Genomic DNA, 12396 nt, shown 5'->3' on the forward strand with positions numbered 1-12396 from the left:
GAACAAGCTGATGCCTGGTGGTGGCTGAAAGGAGCCAGTCGTCGAGATACGGAAACACCTGGAATCCTTGACGTCTCAGGTGAGCCGTGACCACTGCTATGCATTTGGTGAACACTCTGGGGGCTGTAGTGAGACCAAAGGGCAGGGCTCTGAACTGGAAATGACAACCCCAGCCGAAAGCGGAGAAATCTCCTGGAGCGTCTGTGAATTTTTATGTGATAGTACGCATCCTGAAGATCTATTGAGCACATCCAGTTGTCCTTCTGTAAGAAGGGCAGAATTGATTGAAGAGTGACCATTCGGAATCTTGTCTTCCTCACAGACTTGTTGAGTCTGCTGAGATCCAATATTGGTCTCCAGTCTCCGTCTTTTGGGGACCAAAAGAACCTTGAGTAGATTCCGGGCTCTGAATGGTCTGTTGTAACTGGCTGAATGGCTCTTTTTTGCAGTAGTTTTAAGACTTCTAACTCTGCAATTTCCCTTAGACCGGGTGGTACATCTGGAAGGGAATTTGAGGGATAGAAAGGACTTTCCTCAAAAGGAATTTTGTAACCCTCGGATATGATCGACTGTACCAATCTGTCTTGAGTGAGGGAACGCCAGGCTTCTGGGTACAGCGATAGTCTTCCCCCAACTGCCTCCAAGGAGGGACAGCCGGGCAACATCTCAGGGATGCTGAAAGGGCTTGTCAGAGACTCTCTGTTTCCCTGGTTTTGTGGACCCCCTCTGCCTCTAGAGCGGCGTCTGTTGTTGTTACCCCCTCTGCCTCTAGGGCTAAACTGACCACGTGAATCCGGCGTGACTCCTTGGGATTTGCGGAACCACATTTTCCCACCCTTCTGTCCTTTGGGGTAAGGTCTAGAAGGGGTGGAAAAACGGACTCCTACGGCAGAAAGAGTTTTGCCGTCCTGCTCACACCTGGTCAACGTTTCCTTCACTTGAGGGCCAAACAAAGCTGACCCATCAAAGGGAGAGTTTGTGAAGGACGCCTTAAAGGGATCTGCAAAATTACATAGCCGCATCCAGGCTTGGCGTCTAAGAGCCACACCTGTACCTGCGCCTACTCGCTCCATCAGCAGCATATGAAATCAGCCGCATGGAGGAGTTTGCAATGGAGTTAAGGGTTCCTAGCTGCGAAGCAATTCTTTCTTGAGCCCCTGCAGCTGTAAGATCCTGTACTACTTCACCTAGCTCCTTAAGGATATCCCTCTGGAGTCTGGTGAAGTGACATAGGTAGTTCAGCGAACGCATAGCAAAGGTCGCTGAAGAAAACATCCGCTTACCATATCTATCCATGGTCCTAGAGTCCTTATTAGGAGGATGGACAGGTACGGAAGGATCTGCAAGTTCCTTCTTGGTGGCAGCCGCCACCACCATGGCATCAGCGGGGACACCTTTTGTGAGGAATTGCTTGTCTGACGGGGCAGTAATAAATTTAGAAGGCCTCCTAGGGACTGGCTCTACAGAGTCAGGAGCAGCCCACTTCGAGCAATAACCTGCATAAGGGGTCGAAGGCGGAGACACCCAGGGAGGTGGAGGGCCGAGATCCAAACGCCTCCAGGTATACTGACTCATCCTCAGAGAGATTATTGGTGGGCCAGTTTCCCCTCTGTCTAAGGAGTTCTAGGATGTCTGAGAAGGAGACATCCTCAGAGGGGGATCTTGGGGATCCCTCTGACTCATCTAAGTCAGTATCTGAAGTGATAGACTCGGGGGAGTCTACGTGTTTCCTCTTACAGGTCCTCTTCCGCGGAGGATCTCCCGACAAATCAGGAGAATCCTCGGAAGAGGGGGATATTCCCAGTGGGGAAACCTGAGGCGGAGGATCTCTGGGTCCTGGAGCAAGAGAAGTGGCAGAGATGTCAACAGGCACTATAAAGGGAGGAGCTAAGGGAACAGACTGCTGGCTGAGTCCAGTGGCCAGCACACTCTTCATCACCTCAAGGCTCCTCCCAGGGGGGTCCGAGAGAACCCACTCCGAACCGCTAGGGACTCCAGGACCCACCCAAAGGGAAGGCTCCGGGGCAGATGTCGGAGCTGAGCTCACCAAGGCCGAGCTCCAAGGGAAGAGCAGGGTCGGACAAGGGTCCGATGCCACTCACCCCCTCGGAGGAGACCAGGAAGCCGGCCACCGAATCCCTCTAAGGAAGGTCTCGAAGAGGAGATAAGAGTAGAGGCTGAAGGAGCAGAAGGGAGTATCTGTCCCTCAGCCGTAGCAGAAACTATTCCCGAAGACTCCAACTCCAAACTCTGGGGTAGAGTCGAAGGAGGAACTGCAATGGGGTGTGGACTAATAGTCGCCTGCTGAGACGGACTATGTAGCATTTGGGCCAGTGCCTGTGATTTTAGTAGTCTACTGACCACTCTCTCTAAATCATGGTCAGAAAGCCTGGATGACCTTGAAGATCGGCTCCGATGGCTCCGTTCCGAGAGGAGAGGCGAAGCCAGAGCCGAGAGTATCGGCTCCAAGGAAGGGGACCTAGACCTCTTCCTCGAAGGAACCATCGGAGCCGATGAAACCACAGAAACTGTCGGAGCCGACAACTTATCGGCACAGACAGGTAGCTTCGATGCATCGGCTCCAGCCGGAGCCGATACAGCCATAAAAGTAACAGTGTTGGAGCCGATCGGAGCCGACACCGATGCCTGAGCCACATGGTGGTCGGAACCGATCGGAGCCGATACCGAAGTGGTCGAACCAGAAAAGGCACCGATAGCCATCGGTGCCGAAGGTTTGTGTAAACCAGAATCGGCTCCAGCCGGAGCCGATCTCGACTCTGAAAGAGTCGGAGCCGAGGCCACAGGCTTGGACACAGAAGCCTGGGCCTTGGAAGACTTTGAAGTCTTAGATGGAGCCGACTTAGCCGGAGAGCCCTCCGGCTTAAGAAGGCTCCTCAAAATTAATTTATTTCTTCTTTCCTGCAGGACTCTCTGGCTGAAAGAGTGACATATAGCACAGGAGTCCTGCAGGTGAAGAGGCCCCAGGCAGTAAAGGCAAGAAGTGTGACCGTCTGTCAGAGACATCTTCTGACAGCACGAGTCACACTTCTTAAAGCCTGAGACCCTTTCCTTAGACATGGTGAATCACACACACACAACACCAGTCCAAGAAATTAAATTATATATATCAAAAACTATCAATAATAGACACACACACACACCCTAACAAGGGGGGGGATGGGATGGGAGAAAGTCTGACTAAAAGTTTTTAAGGAGACAGGGAAAATCTTGTCAGAAAGGCACTAAAACTGTGTTAAAACTAAAATTTTTAAGTTTTTTTGAAGAAAGGGGCAAAAATAGTAATGTAAAAATCACTTACCAGGAGCTGGTAAAAGGAAGACCTCATCAGCGAAGCGGCAAACGAGATCTGGGTACTTACCGCCTTGCATCATGGGATATGGGGCTGCCTCGAGCTGGTAAAAGTGACTCTCGAGCTTAGCAAGTGCCGAGTCGGAGCCGAGGATCGGCTCCGAACCCATCAAGCAAGAATGAAGGCGAGATTGACAACTTAACATCGAAAATTTCAGGAGTTGGCCGACTGGCACTTGCGAACAGCTTCCACTTCGAGCACCGCACGGCAAGAAAGACTGATGTAATGTTGTCTGCTGCATGTTTTATATCCCTGATGACCTGACGTCATGGAAGAAGGGACAGCAACTAACGCAGGACCCAAGACTTTGTTAATCAGGCAGACTGAGGGCAACCTGCCAGCAGATTACCCAAATGCAATGACTGCAACAGTGAAACATGAAGAACATCAGCCAGCGATCTGTTATAATGGACTCCCATGCCTTCAGGTGTAGCAACAGGTGACCACTGACTGCTTCCAGAGAAGTGCAGTGGAGCAACCCCTCAGGGTTTCTGCCTGGGTCTCTCTGAAAAAGGTTCACGGGACCCAAAATTCCCAGGACACCCTCTGCCTCTCGGGCGACATCTATCGTTACCCCCTCTGCCTCTGGTGGATGGAGAATCCTCAGCTTCCTGGGAAAACGCCTGAGACTTCCAGAACCACATCTTCGTTCCTCACAGATCTTTGAGGAGACGAGAAGCAGATCCTGGCGGCAGACAGAGTCTTCCCGTCCTTCTCGTTCTGGACCAGTGCCACTTTCACCAATTTCCCGAAGAGGGAAGAACCATCATAAGGGGCATTGGTTTAAGATGTCTTTAAGGGCTCCAAAAATTGACAAAACCAGAGCCAGGCATGATGCCCGATGGCAACCCGTGTTCCAGCCACCCTTGCAGCTCCCTCCGTAGCATGAGCGAGCAGTCGCATGGACATGTTGGCAACTGCTTTGAGAGTGGCCATTCGGGCAGAAAATGTCTTAATGTCCTCCGCCGACATGGACTCTTGGGTAAACTACACGATTTCCTTTACTAGATCTTTCTGAAGTCGAATGACATGTGCCATATAGTTCAGCTCCCTCACCGAGAACGTCACTGAAGCATATAATCTCTTCCCAAAATGGTCCATCGCTCTCGATCAGGGGTATAAACCGTGGAGCTCTCCTGCACGAGCTCCTTCTTGGTGGCGACCACCACCATCATTGCATCTACTGGGGACCCCTTGTTCCAATGTGTCCTGTCCGACGGGGGGGCTCAACACTTTGTCAGGGTGCTTAGGAATGGGCTGTATGGTGTCCGGCTCCTTCCATGCCCTAGATGTTATCAGATCCATCAGTGGAGCAAGCAGAAGGGGACACCCAAGAGGTAGATGGGCCTGTGCTGAATGCCTCCAGGAACATAGACTCGTCTGAGGTCCGTTTTGCGACTGACCCCCCCCCGGAGAAGGAGCTCAATGATGTCTCACCTTGGGGAAGGGGGGTGACCTTGGGGAACCTTCCCATTCATTCAAGTCCATGTCATCTGTGAGGGACTCTGGAGGAGAGTCCAAGTGCCTCCTCTTACACATAAATTTGCAGGTTACCTCCTCAGGGGGACTTCTCTGAGGAGGACTCTCAAACTTCTTCTTGTTCCACCAGAATTTCCTGGGGCATAGTGACCACAGGCTGTCCCTGAGACGGCAAGAGGGTCAGAACCACACTCAGAGCCAAGGGGGACTGGACAGAGTCAAAGGATGAGATAGTCAACGGCCTTAACACCACACGAACCCTCTCCACCACGTTGAATGCTGAGGGGGGAATGAACTTCCTGGGATGTACTGGTGGGGCCCATCCCCCTGATCCGACAAGGGAGCCTGAGCTGAGCCTCCAGGAGCAGAGATGCTGAGTGGAATATTTCACTCCGAAGCACTCTGAGCTGAGAGCACCCCCTCGGATCTGACCCCGAGGCTACGGCTCTGACAGCTCGGATCCGATCCCGTCGGACCAGACAAGTTCAAGACAACAGCCGGCGTAGAGGTACATGGTACCAGAGCTGACCCCTCTACCCGAGGGTCCTCAGATCCAAAACTTCTGGTCGGATCGGAGAAGGAGTGATTTGTCAGGAAAAAAAGGTTGCAAGGAGCCCCCTCCAGAGGGAGAGGGCACAGGTAAGATCCCCATCTGGATTTGACTGTGGATAAATATCTGCAAAAGCTTGTCCATCTCCGCTTCGCTGAGACTCCAGGTGGAACGGGAGGATGTCACTGAAACAGGTCACGAGAGCCGATGGGGAGAAGACCTAGCTGGGGACCGGCTACAAGTCTCCTCGGGCACAGGGGAGAACCTGGGTGAGCACAAACGAGGAGACCCTGGCCTAGTTGGAAGCCTAACTTTGGGTGGCAGACCAGCCTGCAGTGAACGGTCAGGGGATTGCTTGTGAGACCAGTCTTTCTTAGAATTATCGCCTTCCCCGGACCTCTTGGTGGGAGTTTTGACTCCCTGAGGCCGGGGAAGAGGAAGCAGATGCAGCAGCTGGTGCAACCCCCCTTGGGGAAGAAGGGACTGTAGTCCCTGTGCAGGGGGGCAAACCCTTCAGAATCAGTTTATCACGCCTGTCCTTAAGTGCCTGGGGTTGAAGCCAGCGCAAATAGGACAGGAGGACTTAAGGTGGTTTGCACCTAGGCAGACCACGCACAGAGTGTGGCCATCCGCCAGAGATAGCCATCCCCGAATCATGCCCACACACACTCTTTCTCTCTAGATAGGGAAAGAGAGAGAGAGAAAGCTTTTTTTTTTTTTGTCCGACGCAGACACGGGAAAGAAAGAAAAGATACAAGGAAGAAAATAGGAAGAAATCAGATAGAAAAACTAAAAATTTGTTCACTTACACGACTTACTAGTTGGAGCTCAGAAACCACGCTTGTAACCATGATGGTAGCAAATGAGATCTAAAGGGAGAAGGGAGACAAGGGGGCATTATGGGTAAGGGGAGGAGTCTGGAGCTCGGATCCATAGCTAGAAAATGCTGCCGTGCCGGATCCGATGTAGATCTGAGACCCACAGGTTGAAGACCAAATGAAGTAAACTACTTCAGTTTACAAGTTCACCATCTAGTTTTAAAATATGTCCATATATGTCACTCCATTACACTACACATACAGTGGGGGATAGAGTGCATAAGACTATGGCACATTGTTATTGCATAAATGTTGAATGGGACGTCTCATACACAGACTTTTTATGGGTGTGTGTGTGTGTGTGTGTGTGTGTGTGTGTGTGTGTGTGTGTGTGTGTGTGTGTGTGTTAGGAGTTCTCTCACTCAATAGTGAAACCTGATGTATGGCTCTTCCAGGCTCACTGTTACCTACTAAAGATATACTGGACTGCCAATTTAAGCCTTTGTTACATGGCGAAAACACTATGCAATGGAATAGGTGGCCTGAACTGTTTTTAACAAGCAATAAGGTGCGACTGCTGTCTACCTTTTGCTTAATTCACCTTTTGACAGTGATCTAGCTAATGCCTGCTGCTGTGTGAAGGGGACCCTCCAACCAATCCACACACTTCCTATCACTTTTACTCACCAAGTAACAAGATATGCCACACATTTCTACCTTCTAGATTTATGGGCAATTCAGTGTGAATGTCTTTCACTTATGGTATTTCACGCCATGCTCCTCTGCCAAAAAGAACAGAATTTCATTGCATGTCCTGATTCAGTATATGATGGCTACATGTATATTGCATGTACTGGTGCTTTTTATTAAACATTAGAACTTTTTCCACAGTGAAAATCAGATTCAAGATTTAGACGATACCAATTTCGGAACTGGGCAGCTCAAGATCTAGTGCAGCACATGTCACTGCATGTGCCTGAGCAGGAGAGCTTCTGGGAGGGGGAAAAAAAAGCTAGTGGGGAAAGGAAGATGGCACAAACTCAAACATGTTCCAAGGGTCTGTAGTAGCATGCACATCCTTTGAGTCTATCAAAGGGATGCAAAATTTAGAAACACATTGTGTGCTACCCAAGTAAAGAAGCTTTAAATTTTTAGACATGTAGGAAAAAGGGGCAAAAGAGAGGAGCACCCAGGTGTTTCACCCATTGTAACTGAGCATGTCTATTATAGCAATAACCCACGCCTGGGTGTGGGTAAATGCAGCATTACCCACACCCAGAAGTGGGTTATTGCTATTATACCATGACATTATTTAAGAAAAGAAACTATTACTTTTCTTAAATAATGGCATAGTATAATGCCTGTTTGCTGCCCTTCCACAGATGTCTGGCATCCGCGGCAGTTCTGATGTATTGCGCGCCTGCGCAGTACATCAGAGCTGTGGTAAAGCACGGAGAAAGCAAGATCTCCGTTGCTTTTTAGTTCACTATGTTAAATGGGTTTAACATAGCGAGACAGTTTTAAAATAAGCAACGGAGAAGTCCGTTGCTTATTTTAAAACTGTCTCGCAATGTTAAACTCATTTAACATAGCGAAACACTAAAAAAAAGTAACTGAGATCTTGCTTTCTCCGTTGTTTTTTTAAAACCTGTCTTCGCTATGTTAAATGGGTTTAGCATGGCAGCTTAAAATAAGCAACGGAGATTTTAAAGGCTTATGTTAAACCCATTTAACATAGCGAGACAGTGTTTTAAAAGAAAGTTATACTAATGGAAAAAAGTCCGGGAGACTGGACCTTTTTCCATTAGTATAACTCGATTTACAATGGGCACGCTGGCCAATCAGCGTGCACGTTTTGGAATAATAATGGGGGGTCATGGTATAATATAAATTATCTCCTCCAGAGCTGCAGCAACAAGGTATGCCTAACAAGTTAGAAATTAACTCTGTTTAGAAATAAACAATATACTTTATTACCAATCAACATCCATGGACTACCTTTCCCCTGCAATTGACTGTCACCATGTACAGTAGGTACCAGGTAACAATAAAAACCTCTTATAGGGAATTTAGCCATAATGGATGACATGCAAGTAGTTAAAACTTCTAAAATAATACATATTTAAAACTGACCATTTAAAATATATACTTAACTCTCTAGATGTCTTATGCTAACAAAAGTATTACTTTATGCACCATTAATCTAACAACTCAAACTTCAGTTTTAATAGTCTCACCCTCTCTAGTTTTTCTCTTTCTTTCTCCACATGATGCAACTCCAACTGCTCACTCACATGATCTAAAAACTTCCGCCCATTAACAAGGAATTCTTGCTTTTGTTCATGCTCCCATGCATTGATCCGAAGCTTCAATTCCTCTTCCAGCTACAAAAAATAAACCAGTTGAAATTGCAGTTAACATTTTGCATTTACCAAATTCCTTGATTACAATTCTATCCTTGCTAAAAGCTCATGTAGCATTGTATCATCTCATTGTTCACAAGTCTACACCTCAGTTTATGTTCTCCACCAACCAGAATCTTTTTTTTTTTGAAAGCTACAGTGGTCAGAGGCATGTCTGGATGGGACATAAATGGACAATGTAAAGCATGCATATAGTCACAGAATGTCTAGATCCTCAACACATTGATTCGCTCTCAATTACCAAAGCAGGAAAACTCCTGTAAATCAAGAACTATGAAGATTTGGACATATGTACTGTTAAAGCATAAAACAGAAGTATATACTTATCTGACTTGCAAAGAACTGCCTGCAGGAATAGAGGCTGTCCCACCACAGGAGGATTGCGGGAGGATACCTGAAGAACAAGGACCCTCTGTAGATCAACTGATACTTTGAGATCACATCTGTTGTATCCATAGGTTCATAGGTTCATACTAGGCTATCTGCCAGAGGGCATTTATAAGCCTAGCCCATAGTTTTGTGGCTTATGCCACCCCTTTAGTTTGGAGAAACTATGCCCATTATTTTGCTGTGCCTCTGTCGAGCAGTGACACTGAGGTAACCCCTGGGGTGTATCTGCGATCTCCCATCCATTGGTCAAGATTCCTCTTGAACAAGGCCAGCGAGGTGCTCTGCCTCACATAAACCGGGATTTTGTTCCACAGCATAGGAGTCTTTGGGTGATGAATCTATCCTCCAGCACGCCCTATTAATAACCGTGTCGAGGTTTAAGTCTCCGCCCTTGTGGCTCTGAGGATCTAGATTTTTGAGATGAAGCATGTTCAACAAATCTGGGATTGACATGGCCTTGTATGTCAGGCATAGGTCACCTCTGAGCAAGCGGTAAGCAACTGAATATAACTGGAGTTCTTTCAGTCGGGCAGCATAAGACAGATTTTGAGACCCTTTATCCTTTTGGTGAGGAACTTTTGCCTCCAGCTGCTGCAAGTGTCGGGTCAGATACATCTCGAATGGGGCATTGTACTCGATCATTGGTCTGATGAGTGATGAGTATAGGAGACTATGACTTCCTTGATCTAGATGTGAATCCCTTCATGATAAGGTGGGCAATGTAGAAGGTCTTCCTAACTACTTTAGCAATATGAGTGTCGAATGAAAGGCTACTGTCAACCTGGGTTCCCAGGTCCCTAATAACTTCTGTGTTCAGGGATTGCCACCTATATGGTAGCTAGGGTAACCTTATTTTTCCCGAGGGTATGACTATGCATTTCTTGGCATTTAACTTTAGGCCATGGCTCTGGCACCAGTTATCCGCTTCTGTGAGACCCTTCTGAAGGATATCTGTGTTGGATGTGTTTTCAACTCGGCGCCAGTTTGCAGTCATCTGCAAACTTTGTCAGCCATAACCCTCCTGTGTTTGCTTGTACTTCAGAAAAGTAGATGCCAAACAAGAGTGGGCCCAGGACTGAGCCCTGTGGGACACCACTTGTGACAGGCTTTGAGTCTGACATGGCGCCAGCAACTCTGACCCTGTGGGTTCTGTCCTTAGCCAGTTTGCAACCCATCTTGTAATGTATGGGTTTACATTTAAGTTGATGAGTTTTTCAATGATACCCGAGTGAGGTATTGTATCAAAAGCCTTCGCCAGGTCTAGGTAGGCTGTATGGACTGCCTTTCCCTCGTCAATGGCCTTGGTGACTGTTTCGAAAAAGTCAACCAAGTTTAAAAGGCATGATCTGCCTTTGACAAAGCCAAACTGGGTTGGATCCAATGTCTGCAATTTCCCTATGTCTTTATTTATGAGATCCATTATGATCCTCTCCATGGCTTTGCAGATAAGGCTTGTCAAGCTAATGGGACAGTAATTTCCAGGGTCGGTGGAGGCACCGCCTTTGTGGAGTGGGACCACAGTCGCTGTGCGCCACTCCTGGGTATTATCCGGAGGTGAGACTAAGATTAAACAGCTGTCCTAACTGTGGGTTTAATTCCTCGTTGAGTTCATGGAGCACACAGCCGGGGACACCATCAGGTCCTCATCAGTGGGTAAACAGCAGCACTGAATCCCAAGCAAAAAATTCATTAGGATGGAAGAAGTAGAGGACAGCTAAAATGCTAAAGATTTAAAAGGCAGCTTAGTACTGAAGTACAGAAGCAAACATAAAAGGAGACTCAGTTAAGAGTTGTGGCCAAGGCAATAACATATGCCGAAGGTAAGAAACAAGGACAATGCCATGGCACAGATGACAGCAGGGGCGACAGTTTTGAAGCAGCCTTGCCTGTTGTGCAGTAGTCTCTTGTTTGCAATTTCTAAAGAGCAGTAAGACACCTGGTGGCAAAAGATGGCAATCTGCTTCTGAAGATGCATCGTAGTGAGTTGCAGCCCTTCATTCACAGAAGGAAAAGCGATATAAGATATCCGTCAGCATAAAAATAAAAAAAAAGGCTTTGGAGCAGTTAGTCAGCTTGTTCCTGTGGTCCAGTATCTGATTCTCTCAAGCACTTAAATGCCTTATCTGAAGTCAGAGCTACAAGTAAAATAGTCTTCCAAATACAGTATTTTAAGATCTGAGCAAATCATCTAACCAGTGATCCCAGGCTGAATATGAAAAAGGTCCATGTGAATCAGTCCTAACAAAATACAAATAATTCAAAATTAAAAGTAAAAACTGTTTGGCCTTCCAAAGCTTATACACCTGCTTCAGATAAAACCTGATCCAACTGTGCATATATAAAATGTCAAGAATTCTGTCATCTGGTTTCTCCCTTGGTGACAAAAAAGGTATATACTGGTTCTAGCTAAATTCCAACAAAATCTAGGGGGAAACATGGGATTAACCTGAAGGGTATCTGGTCTTTATGAAGGCCAGAGCGCATATACAGCTGTAAGACCCAGTAAAAAAGAAGTAATGAAAAGAAAAAAAAGGCTATTTCAAAGATAAAAACTTCAATACCATTAAAACAGTTGGCTTTATCTTTGAAAAGGCAGGCCTGTCAACCAAATTTCAAATATACAAGAATGCGTGGAGTCTTTCAAAGGGGGTGAACATGTAAGCAAGCATTCCTTTAAGGAAATGAATACCAAAACAGTAGGGAAAGCTCTAGTCCTGAAGAAATGGTAAACATATGGCTAGAAGACCAAGTGGTTGCTTCTAAAAATGGATTTAGAATCCAAACCTTTGAAAGGCTGCAGAAAAGTGACAGATCTAATGGAATGGCCTTTTAGCAAGACTTGGGAGAGTTTTCCCACAAAAGAAGTAACACAGGAAATGGAGTTTGCTTGGATACTGGAACACCTAACTTTTTAACATGAAATAAAATGAAAAGACGGTCAGATTTTCTAATGTCTTTGCTTTTGTCAAGGTAAATTGGACTTGCCTAAAGGTAGATTCAAGGAAAACTCCACCTACACCTTAAGCATAAAGAAAGAAATAGCGCTAATGGTTGCCCTGTCCTTATGAAAGATAAGAAAAGGTGGATAAGCCATATGCACTTACAGTTCTGAAAACCTCGACTGAAGCCAGCGCTGCAAGTAAAACAGGCTTCCACATACAGTATTTTAAGAGGAGAGAAGAGGAGGTAGCTGGCTCAAAAGGTGAAAAAACACGATTTTCAAAGTTACAATTTAAGTCCCAAGAGGAACAGCTGCTCTTCGTGGCGTAATGTGCAGGACCCCTTTCAAAAACGATTTCATATAAAAAGAGGTGGCTATAATGGCAGACAGAGATGACAGACAAATGTGCTTTGATGGAAGTAAAT

The 12396-nt window shown here is 46.7% G+C and overlaps 1 protein-coding gene across 3 annotated transcripts in view; it reads right to left on the reverse strand.

The window, feature by feature from the left end:
• The window catches only part of PRC1 (protein regulator of cytokinesis 1), a 2137226-nt gene that overhangs the window by 818781 nt on the left and 1306049 nt on the right, over positions 1 to 12396 (reverse strand). For all 3 annotated transcript variants that reach the window (XM_044078279.1, XM_044078277.1, XM_044078278.1), the window contains exon 10: positions 8455 to 8601. In XM_044078279.1, coding sequence (XP_043934214.1) covers positions 8455 to 8601 — 147 coding nt within the window. The remainder of the gene's footprint in view (positions 1 to 8454; positions 8602 to 12396) is intronic.

Source organism: Protopterus annectens, chromosome 7.part0 (assembly GCF_019279795.1).
Source record: "Protopterus annectens isolate FY-2018-M chromosome 7.part0, PAN1.0, whole genome shotgun sequence".
Taxonomy (NCBI): Eukaryota; Metazoa; Chordata; order Ceratodontiformes; family Protopteridae; genus Protopterus; species Protopterus annectens.